The 17040-nt window shown below is 33.6% G+C and overlaps 1 protein-coding gene across 8 annotated transcripts in view; it reads right to left on the reverse strand.

Moving 5' to 3' along the window:
- Positions 1-17040, reverse strand: part of NBEA (neurobeachin) — a 470218-nt gene that overhangs the window by 246379 nt on the left and 206799 nt on the right. For all 8 annotated transcript variants that reach the window (XM_085061526.1, XM_085061583.1, XM_085061573.1 and 5 more), the window contains one exon: positions 7022-7083. In XM_085061526.1, coding sequence (XP_084917652.1) covers positions 7022-7083 — 62 coding nt within the window. The remainder of the gene's footprint in view (positions 1-7021; positions 7084-17040) is intronic.

The following is a 17040-nucleotide window of genomic DNA, read 5'->3' on the forward strand; positions in this document are numbered from 1 at the left end:
TAATTTTCCAGATAATTTACCAGAATTCCATAAAGTAGGTGAGAAATGCTGAGGGGAAAAAAAAGCCCTCAAAGAAACCTCAAAACCAAACCAAACCACAAAAAAATCCAAACAAACACCGAAAAAACCCAGAAAAACCCTCTTCGAACAAACCATTTAATTTTTAGAGCACAAAAAATATATAAAGGGCAAGGTTTTCTGCTTCTCCAGTAGCTTGGGCTAGAGTTCAATATGGAAAGTACACAAAGTGTGTGCAACAACCTATTTGTGTAAAGGCCTTGTGGTGGATTGTGAAGAGCCCAAAAACCAATGTCAGAACCTGAGTATGTGTTCAAGCTGCACCATATCTGATACTGCAAAGGACACAATAGGAATATTACTTCTTCCTTGATGGACCTTTATGTAGACCAAATAGGACAAGAATATTATAGAAAGTGCTAGCTTCTCCTACAAAGAATTTGGTTATTGAATTTAAATTTGAGCCTGTGGTAAAATGTGAAGTTACAAAGCCTCATTTTGGAGCTACACTGCTGACATTTTCATAAACCTTTCTAGTGCCTTGTCCAATGTAGAAAAATCTGTGGAGTTCTTTTTGTTCATTTTAACTTACTTTTGCTCTAACTTCTCCCATCAAATGCCAAAACTCCTTTCTTGTATTCTTGACTGTCACAGAGGCAGCCTGTCTTTCCTACAGCCCCAGCCATCCTATCTGCCACCTGCTATAAGCTATAGGTTTTGTGGCTGCTCTAGAAGCATAGCTAAAAATAACTTTTTTACTCAGAGTTAATTTTTGGTTTGATGTGACTCTTTTCACCATTAAATGTATCGATGAAAAGGAAGCAGCAATATGGAGCTAGGCATGGAGAAGATATGATACATCTGCAAGTGTGATCTTGTCCAGAGAGAAGCCTAAACTGACCACTAAAACTGCAGCCTCAGAGTATGATTCCATTAGATGAAGAGATCTGAATTTACAGCTTGCTGCCATGAAAATACAAGTTGTGTTTCTCTCTTCTCTCTTCTCCCAATTTTTCAATCCTTAATCCTTTTTTTGAGTAGCTCTGGTGGCTGTTGAACAAGGCTCTTAGTCAGCTTAACCCATGAAACCAGGGAACAAATGTCTGAGCAGTTTTCACACACATTTGTGAGATAGTCTTGCAAATATCAGCAGTGGTACAAAAGTGGGGTTAGCAGAGAAGAAGCTGCAGGATGGAAGTAGCGTAGCAGATGCTTTGTTAGGATAGATATTTTAAAGATATGCTGGAAAATAGAATTATTGAGACAATGAGTTTCTGCATGTGTGTTGCTATGCATCATTCCCCTCTATAAAACCAAATTTTAATTCACATTTTTGCAGTGATATTATATGCAGCATTGTCTCCTATTTGCACTAGTACAAAACCAGACACTGGATAATGCAACAGGACAAATGGGAAAACACAAGCAAAGATAAAACCCAACTTGTTTCATGGTAAGGAAAATAAAGATTAAAAAATTATATCCTCATAGGAATTTGCATAATCAACCCTAATTTAACCACTGAAATTATATCATACTTAATTTCCTAAGTAGATAAATTTGCAAGTTTTTCCTTACATTTAGGGGAAGCAGTCATCATTTAACTAATCTTCAGCCTTTCCTATTGCAGTTGGTGTCAAAAAGACAAATAGGAAACACTTCTGTAACTGTTCCGTTATCATAGTTACTCTGAAAGGGTTTATCTCTTATTTAACAAAAATTAAAGACTATGAGAACTCCAGGAATACCTTTGGAGGGAGACCAAGAAGTATAATTTAGGTTAAATCTAATACTGCCAACAAGAGTAAATGGATAAAAATATTACAAAAGAGAAAAACCTATAATGGAAAGTAAAAGGTTTCTGCAGGGCAGAGCTGCAGAATTCCTCCTTAAACTCTTATAGGAAGCCTTGAATACAGTATGTTAATATTAAGAATTGTGGACTGTTTCTACTACACGAATTGCACATTTCAGGGCTTCTTCTGGTCAGCTGTAGGGACTAGAAAAAGATTTTACCTTTTTTTCTGATTAGTTTCTGTGTTAAGCAGTTGCCAGTTTCTGAAATACAAGGGGTATCCCATACTTTGAGGCAGAATGCACATTCAGATGAGCTGTTGTCTACTGAAATCCTGGCAGTGCCTGGTTGACGGGTCTGTCTCTATTCTCAGGCAAAATAACCACCAAATTTCCTCAGCGAGGATTTCCTTCAAATTTACAGTGGCCAGGCACATCTTTTGGGTATTTTTTTGTTTGTTCATTTGTTTTTACGTGTCTCCTTGGAGTGGGATTACTTTCTTGATATTGTTTCAAATTTTTTTTCTGCCACTTAGGACAATGAGGCATTGCACTTATTTGCCTTCCCCTCTGCCACTGTCTGCATCATTTTGCCACTTCTGACTGCTATAGCATATCTATAGTAGTGTACAGCTACTGTTTTACAGGTGTTAAACTCCTGGAAAGTGTTTTATGAAGTCTGCTGCATGGGAGCAGGTCCTTCCGAGATCTTTGTTTAAGCATATATGGAAAAATGGCTTGTGATACAGAGAGACAAGGCTGGACTCAGCCCAAGCAGCTTCTAAGTTTCCAGGTCAATAGAAAAGACAATTTGGACAGACACAACTCATTTATGAAGCTCACACTGCTAACCAACATTTGAAAAGCTTAGCTGAAGCTCAATTTAATTAGTTATGTACTGGGTTTTTTCAAGTTATGGATATACTCTTGGTATAGCTTGCTTTAAGGCATGTTAAGTTCTACAATTTTTCATTAAAATAAACACTTTTCTGAATCTACTTACAGCTTAATTATAAGAGGGACTTAGATGTCATCATTTCTTTGACAATCTCCTATTAAGTTTTAAGTAAAAAGTTAAGTAAAAAGTTTGCCAGTCTTAAGTAAAGCACTTTTTGGAAATTAATACCTTAACACAGTCTTTTTCCTGAATAAAAGTCTGTTTACAAAGGATAGCACCTTAAACAAATCTTCTTCCTCAACATGGTGATTTAAAAGCACATTATTTCCCTTTTAGTTTTGATATTTCCTTTGGAGGCTGCAAAATTACAGTCTTCACCCAATTTCTAGCATAGGTGGAAAGGCAATACAGAATGAATGATGTATTGAAAACAACTAAATCCAGAAATTTGTCAGATATTTGATGTATATTACAAAGTCACAAATGACATAGTATTTTTTTCAAAAGTAACTATTTACCCTTATAATAATTGTATTTTTAAAGAGATCAAGTAGCAAGATATCTTAAATAATAAGTCAGTATTTTCTGTTTAAGAAAATAAATTTCCCTTGTTAATAGATAAGATACAGAAAAATACAAGTGGCATGAGATAAAACTCCTTTGCGACACAACTACTCAATTTCTTCAGAAGCTGTGTCCCCAGAAAGAAGAATCCGCAAAAGATCTGGAAGTAATTAGAAACTATTGTAGTGTTTTGGTTAGAGGGAAAAAAAAAGAAAAGAAAAAAGAATAAGAAAAAAAGTAATTGAAATCTAAATCTGATGTAAGAAGGAACTACACTGCAATAATTGATGTATTTTTTTTAACTGCATGGTTTATTGAAGAAATCTGCCACTCCAACAGCAACACAGCTGTGACATGCTCAACTAGGCTGAGGGAACAAAGACCAGCTAATCAAGCACAGATCTTGTCAAACATAACACATCTTCATCCATTTTATGTTAAAATGAACTAAATCCAAATAAAAATGCTTATTTTAGGAGAAGTGAATATCAATTTATGTTTATTATCAATTATCTAGAAAATTTTTTCAAATACTTGGAAGTGTCATTGCAGGTTATATAAGAAATACAGAAAAGAAAGCCTTCAAATCAACCTAAATTTTAATCTAGTGCAGTATGTGATACTAGGAAAAAAATATAATACAAGTGACAGTACAAAGAAAAATTCTGAAAACACAGAACAGTGCTTTTTGCTCTCCCCCAAACCTACAAATGATGTACCATCCATACACGAGTTCCTTTAAAACTTAAAATGTATTTTTCACAGAAACTCCAAATTCCTTTGGGGCAAAGGCTTGATTGCATATTCCTCAGAGCCTAAAAGGCTGCCCATATGAACTGAATTATCCATGACATGTACCTTCAGACATTTGTAATGTGATATTTCATGTAAATTTAGACCATACCTTGGATGTGAGCCGCTGGCAATGTTGATTTTATTCAGGAGCTCAGATAAGAAAAAAAATTCTGACATCCTTGCTAATCTGTAGTCGTTAACATGGAATTTCCAACATAAAAAGCATAAAAGCATCTAATTTGCTGTAGCAAATGAAAGGAAAACAAACTTTGCATTTCCCTTTCCTTTTCAATGTCTAAAGTTACTCTGTTCTGTGCAAACAAAATTGTACTTTTCAAAGGTTTTCATTATCATCATCTATCTTTTGAGTGACACATTTCAAACTTTCCTACATAATCTGTAAATTGTCATTCAATTTGAATGTGAAGGATTTACCCATGTTAGAAAGAAAAGCCTTATTTACACTGGGATTATTGAAAAAACCACAGTACTTTATATAGTCTTTCCAGTTCATATTGCTCGATTTATCATTTGGAAAAACTCACGTAGCACTATCTCTTCTTTTTATAGAGAGTAATTATCCTCATTTGTTGCAGAAAACATCTCCTAAAACCCTAATTCCAATTTCTGCCAGCGTTAGGCTGGATTACAATTAAAAAAAAAATAATAAATTCCCTGCAGGTGAATATGACTACAGAGTGGTTCGTTTACACCTGTAGGGTAAACCACAATATTCTGTGGAGATGCAACAGTTCAGAAGCAATACTCCAGGAGTCAGGAAGGTGAGGGGAGGAGACTGCAATTGGCACCACTGCGGCCCCCTGTTGACCAGCTCCTGCAGAAACAATTATCATGACTCCAACAAACGCTACAGCATTAGCTCCTGAAGTGCTTACTAACAAATGGACATCCGGAGACAAAATCTTCCTTATACAGAGGTCAAGGAAACAGCCCTGAAGTATCAGATGGGGTATAAAAACTACAAGCTTGCAATTTCCCCAAGTAATTAGATAGATGGAAATTAGTACTTCCAAGCAAACACTGAAGAAAATAAATAAATGTTTGAAGCTTTAAAATGATGAAGCTCTTCACATTACTCCAGGTATAAAGTGAATCTTATTTTTAAAATACTTTAAAATAAAACCCAACATGTATAGTAGTCATAAAAATAACAAATTGATTTTTGTTGCATTTGTTACATAGCTTTACTGAGATGTCTAAAGAAAGAGCATTGCAGAAAGAGCTTAAATTTCTCTCTCTTCCTTTCAATCAATATTTGAGGCAAAGTTTCATCTCTAGGGCCCTTAATGGCAGGAATTCCTGGAGCCAGCAAATGAGTAATGTTAAACCTATGATTAGATGATGAGGCCATCAAAGACACTAGACCCTAATGCTACATTCCACTTTATTCCTGAGAACTGCAGTAAAACCAAAGGCTAGGAAAGAAAGGACTGTAAGTTATTCCTCCCCTCAAAAAAATGTTTCAAGAGCTGCTAAAAAAGAAAGAAAAAAGTTGTATGACATGAACATAGAGCTCAAAAGCCTTAATGGATCTTTTGGAATTTTCGTGGAACCCAGGACTTCACCATTAGGTAACAAATTTTTCAAGTGCCCTGCTAGAGAAGGTTTGAAGTTGAAATCCCACTGAGGATTCCTGCCAGGGATGTATTTTTCTTTTACTTTTCCCTAACTGATAGCCCTCTAAAAGAGGAAGAAAAAAAAGGAAGAGAAAAAAAAGAAAAAAGGAAAACAAGATTTAATGATTTCCTTATGACACAAGCTTGAAGAAATGCAATCTACAGACGAAAAAGGTAAGTTGGAATATCCTCCCCCAAAATCAGCTGTAAATGTTTACTATTTTCAGATAGATTCCTCAAAAGTAGATCCTAATTTCAATTGCCCCTAGAAACTAATTTATTTTCAGTATATTTTTGGTGTATGCTGTCAATGTGCAGCAGTGAATGTTTAAGTAAAGCTACAACAAGCATTTTCTCTGATAAGAACATTACAAGTAAGCCTGGGTATTTTATATACTAACTTGGTTTGAGTTAAACTGGCATTATAATTCTGTGGGGAACCTGGTTAATGAAATGTTGTTACGAGTTTTTAGAGAAGTAGAAAAACTTGTAAAGATATTCAGATCTGTTGGGCCATCATAGCATTCTTGTATTTGACAAAATTAACAAAATTCAAAAATGTTCTGAAAAATTCTTACTGGCAGTTTAAAGTAGAAGGGTATATACAAAATTAGCGAACAACACTTCTATCAAAGCAAGTAATATTAAAATTGAGATAAAAATAATCCAAAAAGTATGAAAAATTATTTTAGCTTTGAGTATTTTATTTGTGAAAGGATTTTAAAAAAATTAATTAATTTAGATTTCTGAGAAACCCATTACTGCTGTATACTACTGATAAAACCCCAATAATTAACCACACAATTTTTATATAGAAATATTCAGTTTCTTCCAGTTCTTGAGGACTACCTAAACCATATTTCTCTGCTTTTTATATATTAGCAGCTATGTAAAATATTTAATGTTATGTCATGTATATCAAAAGCAATAAGGTCAGCACAAAGTAAAGTTTTAAAAACTCACTAATTCAAAGACAGATTTCAACATAAAATTATGACCACAGTATCCCATTTACATATTCAAAATAAGAATGGGCTTGAAAGAGAGTCCATACACAGAGAAAATGCATAATGTACATCTATACTCTTTTAGAACACAAATACAAATATGCCTTGTATATCCTGTGAATATAGAAAGGCTATGGAATGTATATTAAAAAAAAAGACAATCTACAATTTATATATTACCAGAAGAAACTAATTTGTATTTTTTTATGATGAAATGGAAGAATGAAGCAAACTGCCAGATCCAATTCTGAGGCTGACAGTGATCTACACAAGGAAATTAATACAATCAAAACCAGAAAATGTCTTACCTGTGAACAAAGCAGCATAACCAGTTCAACCACTGAAGTACTCGACTTCATACAAACAAGACCTGCAATAAACAGTCAAAAATTAATTTAAAAGATCAGTGATATTTTGCTATTCTAGCTCCATGGTTCCAGAAATCCATGAAATATATAAAATGTATATTTTTTTATAACTCAAAGATACTAAAACAAATTTCAAGCGTAAGTAACTGAGAATTTCAGATTCAAGAATATTCTACTGTTCATAAAACATCAAAGAATCACCTGGAATAATCTACACCAGTTCAGGACAGAATATGTTTTAATTATTTTTGGCATTTAGCTTAGTTATTTAAATAAATGAATAAATATTGGTATGCTCCAAAGCAATTTAATGTATGATAAACATAAGTGAACAACTTTTAAATATTGAATCGTGTAAATTCTTAAGAATAAAGTGATCAGTTAATAACAGGTAAAGAATAAAGCCTCTGCCTAGAAATTATTTTAATTTTCATTTGGTAATTGATTATCCTGTAATTGAAAGCTTGAGTATTAATAAAAGAGGCATTCATGTGAAATCTTACTTTTATTAAAATCATAACCCATAATTTGTAGGGCATGTTTCTTAAAACAAACCTTGAATTATGTAGACTAACTGTTACTCATTGTTTTGTACTTGATTTAAATAATAAATACTTAATAATATTGTTACTATTGCAAATACTTGTTTGCAGCTTTGGAAAAGTGAATTTACTTTCTGAGAGAAGGATGTCATATCTAAGTATTTTAAAGATGCATTGTAAGGACACTTGGAGGAAATTTCACTTCTGTTAACTTTATTTCTGCTAGCTTCTGCTGCCTAAAACCATATAGACATTGGTATGATGATTTAGGGCATGGAAACACTTTGGTTGTGTTAAAAAGAATGATAAATTCACAAATAAGCTTACAAGTACTGACTAAATAGGAGGTGGAAAGCAAACTGATGTGCTTTAAGAAGGTTTCTACAAACAGTGATCAGAGACAAAAGCACTCCTACACAATAACATGTATATTTACTTCGGGTAGTGGATAAATACCCTTTTGTGCCCATTTTGCTAACAACCCCATCCTTATTGTACAGTAACACAGAACAAGGTGTAAGAAGCCGCTAGGATTCCATTCTATCAGATATAGGGCCAGGCAGTTAATGAAATAAGAGGCAGATGTGCAAAGCTCATTTAGGGAGACAATTGCTGTAATTGATCAGCTATTCTCATGCTCAAGTGCTAGAGGATCAGAAAGATTAATGAGATACTTATCACCTGCAGGCTACCTCCACTGCTTGAAAGCTGACAAAGAAAATCCAAACAGAAGACTCAATTCTACAGTTAAGCCAATGCAGGTAGCACGGGCACATCAAATATTTAATCATAGAATTTTGTCTGGTTTATTATGAATTCACCTCATATTCTGTAAAACTAAAAAAAACCAAAGAAACCCTTTCTGTCACACACTCACTTATCTTTCAAAATCAGACCTCGGGTGTACTAAAACATGACTAGGGCAAAAGAACACTCTTGGAAACCTATCTCCATGCTACAATCTTCTAAATATGTACATGTTTTTACTTCTGATTTTACATCAAAAGAACAAATGCATCCAGACCAAGCACCGTAGACAGTTACGGAAAAAAAACCCAACTAAGTTACATAAAAGTGACTATGCATCAGCAAAAAAGCCTTTGTAGCTTCACCAGGTTTTCAAAAAGAAAACCTGATGCAAAATATACACTTTAAAGAGAAATAATTAATGAATATTTTCTGACTTAATTAATTAAATTAGAAGTTCTTAAGTTTCAAAGAGTTGGGGATTCTTATGCTACCTATGTAGCTTCAAACACAATGAAAAAATTTGGAGCGTGGACCGAAACAAACATGCCTAAAATGGCACAAAGCTAGAATAAATACTCATGGTTATCATCCAGATAACAATGATGATCCAGCTCTAATAACACAAGCCACAGACTTGACAAAACAGGACTCAGTTTAAAGAAAGTCATAACTAACTTAGACCGAGATTATCTATTTACAATAAGAATTTTTATATACTCTAACTTTTTAACAGCTTGATGATTCTATGGGTCTAAGTAAAGTGGTCATGTGACCTAAAATCGATTTTAGGTCATTTCACAATTCCTCTGGACATTACTTGATAATTTTTGTATTTCACATCTAATCAACTCCAAGCTTGGATGTAGCATTCCAGCTTTGGTAAGGAGAATCAAACTGATTTTGGTGAAATTCAGAAAAAGAAAGAGGACACAGAACTGACATCTGGTTAGCACATCAGCAGGCCCCTCAGCTGTAACCAGCTCTTTAATTGCCTGCTGATGAAACAACCCACTGGTAATAGCCATTAACACCTCTCATAACCACTCGTATTAAAAGAAGCTGGTTTCCATGTACAAAAGGAACAAATAATTATCTTAGAGACTGTAGCATTTTCTCATATGAAAATAGAGAGCTGGATAGGGAAGCCTCCTAAAAGAAGGTCATGGTGTCAATGATGTTTCTCTCAATCTACTTCAGAAATTAAGTGTGCAGCACTCTGCTTATAAATAAACTGATTTGGGAGTAGCCCAGACCGAAAATGGGGAATCCTATGCACTTTGATGGGTAGGAAGAAGGAAATAGAAACAAAAATACTTTCTGTTCACCCTTAAGTACTCATATCATACATTCCTCGATGTAAAACAGAATACAGAAATGTGAAACATTCCTAGCAGGGCCACCATTTCACTTTATAAATTTCTTACTTATCAACCCCCTAATCCTACTTCAGGGACTCCTTCCACTCAAACCTCAGGGAAAGTGTGTGTGCCCTCCATGATATGCTCCATTTCTTCCTTCCTAGCTGCCAAGGGCTCTATTGAGCTTCTTCCCATTTTTGCTTCTTCCTGAATGAGCAGTTAAGATTTGAATTAAATAATGATTTTTTTCTGTTACGCAAAACACAATTAATCTTCAAAATCTACTGTCAGAATTGTTGTGCAGTCAATAGCAGGGAATGATAAAAACAGATCAGGCCTAATGGAGGACAGATCCATTTCTGCCTATTAGGAAAAACTGTCAGAATGCAATCTCTGGTTGCATTACAAAGATCCCACATCATCAAAAGCTGCAGGAGCAAGTTTAGGAAGAACTACAATTCCTGTCCTATTTAACTTCTTCACAGAGCAGAAAAAAAAAAAAAAGATAATTTTATTGGTCTTTTGGTTTCCAAATTTGTGCCCCCTGCTCTTGTAGGAGTCCAAATTGTGTGAATTGACTCATTTCTTTTGGCATAGCACAGGAACAAAAAAAAGTTCCCTCAGTACACAGTCTATATCCTGACAGGCAAAAAGTAAAAGAGGGGTAGAAAAGTTCTCCTCCCATTTTCCAGACAGAACAGAAGACACAAACTAGTTGAGGTATCATCATAAAATTAAAAATAGAATTTGTATTATGAATCAGAATAAATACCAATTTTCTAATTGATTTTCTAAGTTCCAAATGCATTAACAATTGCATTTATTCTTACTTTTTGCCGTTTTGCAGGATTCAACAGAGATTTTTAGTGTGAGCAAAATTTTATTAGCTTTAACATAATGAGGAAAAAAAGAGATAATGAGCTTTGAAAAATAATGTCTTCTCTGATTGAAGAGAGCACACAATTCTATTTTCAGTTCTCTTACCCCTCCTTAACTCTAATGAGAAAAAGTATTTGCCACTCAAACTAAAACTGTTGCCTGCATTCTTCAGCTGCAGAGAAGTTCTTCTTATACCATCTGTATCAAATGCCATTAAGGAAACTAATGTAATTACTAAAATACAAGTGGATATTTCCTGCATACAGCAAGGTTAAAAAGGTCACTGTTGAACTGAATGGAGTATGCACTTTTTACATTTGCTGTTCTTAGTACTTTTCTTCATGGTCTATTCTCAGAACATTAACTATAGCCATCAAAATTCAGCAATTTGATGGCAACAATGACTAAATATACTGATGCAAAAACTGGGAGCATCAAGTGCATGACCTTGCCTAATCTGGAATAAATGATGTATGCCTGGCAATTATCTTGAAATGCTCTGGTTTACTTGACTTCTTTTTCAGTGTTCTTCTGTTGGCCCAAAGATATGCTAATTATTTCTTTCCAGTATGCCTTATTAATGTCTAAAAAAAGATTAATTTCAACGATACTGTTTTAGTCATGCCTGTGGCATTAATGAAGTCATGGGTTCAAAACCTCCAAGTCACCATGCTGAACTAGTCACTGTGAATTTCCATTTTGAAGAAATATAATGTAGGCTGATAAAATCAATTTTAAAAAAATCCTTATGAAATAAGATCATGGTTTTGAACTTCTTTTTATTATTATTAATACAATGTGTGTATGAGTCTAACTGAATACCACCACAATTTCATCTGGTATTTATCAAGGTTTGCCTGCATTTTCTTTCAATGATTTTACTTTGTGTCAACTTAAACCCTTATTGGAACTGGAATCAATTGTAATACTAGCAAAACCAAAACTTAAATGTTTTTATAGCTCATGTTCGACTTAGGAAAAAAGATGCAATTAACAAAACTTTAGAGCCTGCAGAAATCTTTCACTCAATTATAGCTTCTACTTATCTGAAAAATCTCAGGTATGGCTAAGTAAAATGCTTTAGAAAGTTTAATCCATTTAACCCAGTTCACAGGGAAAACTTGGTCTCTTACTCCTCTACAGCATGTCATCAAAACTACAGGACCTTTGTAGAGTAAAAAATACTTATGAAAAAATACACACATACTATTATATCCATTATTTTAGTAATGTGAGAAGTGTGAATGTACCTAGAAATGAGCAAAAGGACCTAAAAATAGGTAAAATCAGAAAACATTGTAAGTCTCTTATGTAACTTTTATTTTTGTAAGGCAAGCGATTTTCTATTTTCTAGTGATATAGTCTTACATGTACTTTGAAAAAAACTGTATAGTTTCAAATTGTTTCAAATTGTTCACTATAATTATGGGTAATTCATACTGTGATATCTCTTCCCATAATCCTCAGTAATTTCTGTGCCGTGAGACAGAGTAGGAATTTTCTACCGGTAATTACCACTCACAAATTGGGTTTTCATTTTTGATTGACTAATCCTTTATATTTTGTTCAGCCTTTGTTAGGAATGGCACAACAAAGATTCAAGGAGATTTCTCACTGGGGACAAAAACTAATGCATGTTTTGGCTTTGAAAATATTACAAAAAAAGTGATGCTGATATTTTGGTTGGAAATGTGAGTTTTCTTTAATATTTATTTGTTCTTTCTAACCCTCCTTCTTCTGCCAGCAAAATCTGGCAAATGATTTCTTGAAATATCTTTCTTATATTTCAACTTATAGTCAAAGAAATGACCTTAGGACTTCTTTTTTGACCAAAAAATTTATCTGGATAATTTAAATCTACTTATTATTTCCTCTCTTCCATAGGCTGTCAGAGAAAATTAGATTGAAATTAATGTTTTTCATTAATTATCAAGTTGCTGGTGAATTCTCTACAGATCTGGAAGGAGAGAGTATGGAGAGAAAATAGAAGATTGGTGAAAAATTTAGAAGTAAATGCTAAGTATGCAAAACTTAAACTGAAACAACAGATGTTGTTATTCCAAACCAAGCGATTATTAGGGGGGAAGAAAAAGATATGCATTAAACAGAATGCAAAGTTTTGCAAGATTACACTCAAAATTGGTTTTAGAACCATACATATGTCACATATTTTGTAGGCATTTAAATTACACTAATGGTCTTAATTTACTAAAAGCAAAGGCTGGGAAATAGTCAGATTTGCAGAAAGTCTACAGATGGAAATCACAGCCATGCTGCAATGTAATTACAACTCTGCTTTTACTAGATGAAAGAAAACACTATTCCAAAGAACATAACTCACTAAAATAACAAAGTCAGGGTTATAGATTTAACAATCCCTTCAGCAGCCTTGACTGACATTACCACCAACTCTAGGGACCATGAAGGATGGCTGTATTAGTACTCCAGACCATTTTTTGTATGGGCAAATCTCCTTTGCAGAACAGAAGAGTGACACAGAAAAATACAGTGAATGTGAATTTGACTCAATGCTTTTGAGTTGATCAAGATAGTTACAATTCTTAAAGGATTTTTTATTATGGTGAAAGACACTGCATAATACAAGCAAAATTCTTTTTATCTGGTACCTGGAAATCTAGGAAAGGTATCATTCAAGTTATCAAATGGAATTACCTTTAAAATTTTATCATAAATCTTTAGAAACTGACATCTTAAGATAAACAACTCAAATAAGCAGTTGTAGGTCAACAAACCCCCCCAGATTTTAATCTGTTCAAACGCAACACAAATATCTCAGCCCTTTTTTAGTTAGATTTGTAAAATAAAATAGAATGTAATACTGGGATAATATTTAAAAGAGTAAGAATGGTATGTCATAGTTTCTTGAATTATTTTATTAAAGTGAGAAAACCTAAATTTCTTCACCACTGCAGTTACTAAAAAGGAATCTAAATGTGGACGGTAAAACATCCAGATGGAATCACAGAATGGCAGAAACCCTTGAGAACACAGAGAGGGGATTTATTACAATGCATACATGATTTAGTTTTTTAAATTACAGACTTTCGTACTATAATCCCATGAGCTGTGATGACATTGACAAAACTGATGCTAGTGCCACACTACTCTGAAACTTCCAACCCTATGCCAACCTGTGGATTTTCTGGCAACTTTCCATTACTGTAATGGGATCTACAAATTCTTGTTCATCAAATGAGAAGGAGACGACCTCAACTATAAAATAAAATCCACTAGCACTGTTCACTTTAATATCCCATGGAAGACTTTCAAAACTGATTCAGTTTTTCATTTAATACCTGTGGTAATTTTTATTTGGTCAATGCTCATTATATGCGTTTGTGTTTCACTGTCATTATCTTAAAACAGTAATTCTTTGGACGGAACTCTTTACAAATATCTACCACATCTTTCCAAATATTTTGATGTGGTGAAATAATGTGCTTATCCAGCTGCTATAACAGAACAGATCTAAAACTTACATCAGTGTATCATGTATCGATTGGGAAATTGTTCTAATCAGCATTAATAACACAAAAACAATAACACGAAAATATTCTTTTTTTAAAAAAAGAATTCAACAAAAATGTTAATTATAAGAAAACAATTCCCTGTTAAATTTAAGTGAAGCCATTTTTTTTTAATGGTTAGATGCGTATTATTTACTAGAATTTAATTTTTAACTGAAATGTATTTCGTCCTCTTCTAAAGTCTTCTTCTAGACTATGGGTGAAAACACCCATCAAAACACCCATGCTGCACTGCAGTTGATCAAACTAATGTATCTCAAATCTTGAAAATGTCTGTACAATGGAATTACTGCTTTTCTGTCAAAATGTACTTCAATTTCAGGTAGACTTGAGTAAGTTATAAACTTTTTTTTTTCTTCCCAGCAGAAGCCTGGAAAACCCCTACAATTACAGGTTCTAGAAAATTCAAAACTCTTATTTATCTAGAAAGAATCTTAATGAAAAGCATGACAGTTTTTCCTCCAAAACCAAACAGTCCACTGTGAAAATTCAAACATTTCCTGAAAGTCTTCAGATTTTCCTCTTTATACTAAAACATTATTCCAATAAGTGGCTCAGAATTGTCAATAAATTTCTGCCAGAGCTGCTGCCAGGGATATTTTATTTCAATGGAAGAAGTAAGAAAAAATTAATGGATAAAGACTTTTAAAATTAATTTAAAATGTGACAATTTAAAAGATTTTTCAAGTTTTGTTGTGTGGTATTTTCCTGTCATTCCTTTCCTGAAAAAGTTGCCAAATTTGTGATTAAATTTGTAGAAAAATTACTAAATGAAAACAAGCGATACCAAAGAAGTGGCCACATATTGAAAAAAATGCACAAAACCCAGCTGTTCTGAGATTTTATGTCCTACTGATCCCTCACAATTTTCTTATTTAAATGAAGAAACATCGACCCCTCTTTTTCCTTTTTTTTTCCTCAGTCCTTCACCTCCTTTCAAATCAGGAGGAAATACATTTTGGAATTATTACCTAAAGAGTTAATTATTTTCAGAGAACTATACAAACTGAAATAAAGACATTAATTTCACTTGCTAACACAAGCAAATGTTTGTACTTTATACCGTCTTTATAACAATGGTGCTTTCTCCTCATCTCGATGACTTTTTCCAAGTCTTTCTAAAGTTTTCAAAAGGGACATGATAGAAAAAAATACGTCATAGGTATGACCCCAAATAACAGTCCCTAGAATACCAGGATTTCCCTGAAAAGGCATTACTCAATGTTATATTTTCCTTAGGTATGAAGTTTTATTTTTACTCCTGAAGTTTATCAACTTTTTCTTAGGTTCAGTCTATAACTTATTCCTATTTGATGTCCTATTTTATGAGCTTATTCCTTTTTGTTTCTTTCCTCTTTTTGTAAACATAGAAATTACCTTTTGTTTTCTTCTTTCTACTATTTCCTTCTAGTTCTTTGTTACATTCTTTCCTATTATTAGGGGTAGAATTATCATCATGGCATGACAAAACTGAAATATGTGCCTGGTGAATGACAAAAAAGGATGGTGAGAAAAGGTTAAGCTGCACAGCAATAAATCCTCTCTACTGATCCTCCTTACTTCCTTATATTTCTTTGCTTTAGTAACACTGGGGCCACACGAGTGAACCAGTGCAGCTACAAATAAGAGGTATAAGAAAACCTCACAGAGCTCATGCAGCTTACTTAATTTCTAAGGCCAAGACGACCATTATTTCAAGTTAGGTATGATCTCCTGAGAAGCAAAACTAATTTTTGTACAAATATAAATATTTCGTGAGAATTTCGTAACACGGGGAAAAAAAAATAAATCTCTCTTTGCAAGCTGAACTTTGCTGACCTTAGTTGGCAGCCATCAGATCTTGCTCCTATCCTGAAGCCCTACTGACAAATGGTAATCATTCTGAAACAGTGTCTCTCAAAACACAAAAACCTACCACAGTCATAGATCTCTTGAAATAACTTGTATTTCTTGTGTTTCAGTTTTCTTTATTTACTTGACAGTAACATTGTTATGGGCTCTCCCTAGACCTGCTTTGACATCACTTTGCCATCTTAATTTGACATATCACAACTGTCTCTATTGTCTGACAAGTTCTTTCAGCATGAGGGTTTCTTATTGCAAGAAAATCTCCACAGACAAGAAGTATGAAAAGACTGAATCATAAAATTCCACACACCATCAGACAAAAATGACATAAGAGAATAGATGTTTAGCATTTCTAAAGGAGGCAAAATTTTACATAAAGTTGCACTGAACACAGTAAAGATATAGTATCTTAGTTCTTGCAAAAACAATCCCAGGTATGTAGGGACTCTGTTAACATCTAGGTAAATCAAACTTGATGCTTCATTAATGTTTATGCTACAATTAACTTCTTTTTCTATCAAAAAAAGGTTCTATAAACAGGTATATTTTTAAGATTCAAGTGTATTAGTTTCTCAGGTTTAGTTGATAGGTTTTGTGCCATATTCTTTTTTTAAGCCTTAATGGCATAGAAACGAGCAAATCCATATTCAACAGTATGAACTGAAGAAGTTCCTTTAAATCATCAAGACCAGTAAAGAAATTTGGTAAATTTGGTCACTAATTAAAGTATTTCAGTCTGGGTCATAAGAACAGGTGGTACGTTGACAGAAAGTTAAGGAATATACAAGGAAAAACTGTGACCAGTTCTAATGAGATTAGTTTTGTAAAGAACCTGGTCATAGAGCTCAGGCTACATGCAAAAGGATTATTTTACTATGTCTCATGAAAAATACATCTTTCACAGCAACATGGGATACAGAGATGTTATTTGCACCCTATAGATTATCAGGGTTAGGTAGTTCTCTGGAAAACACTGCTGGTATAATAAAGTAGATTGATTCCATTTTTAAGCCTTTAGAGGACAAGGGCTGGGG

The sequence above is a fragment of the Lichenostomus cassidix genome, chromosome 1 (assembly GCF_008360975.1).
Source record: "Lichenostomus cassidix isolate B80296 chromosome 1, HeHo_3.0, whole genome shotgun sequence".
Taxonomy (NCBI): Eukaryota; Metazoa; Chordata; class Aves; order Passeriformes; family Meliphagidae; genus Lichenostomus; species Lichenostomus cassidix.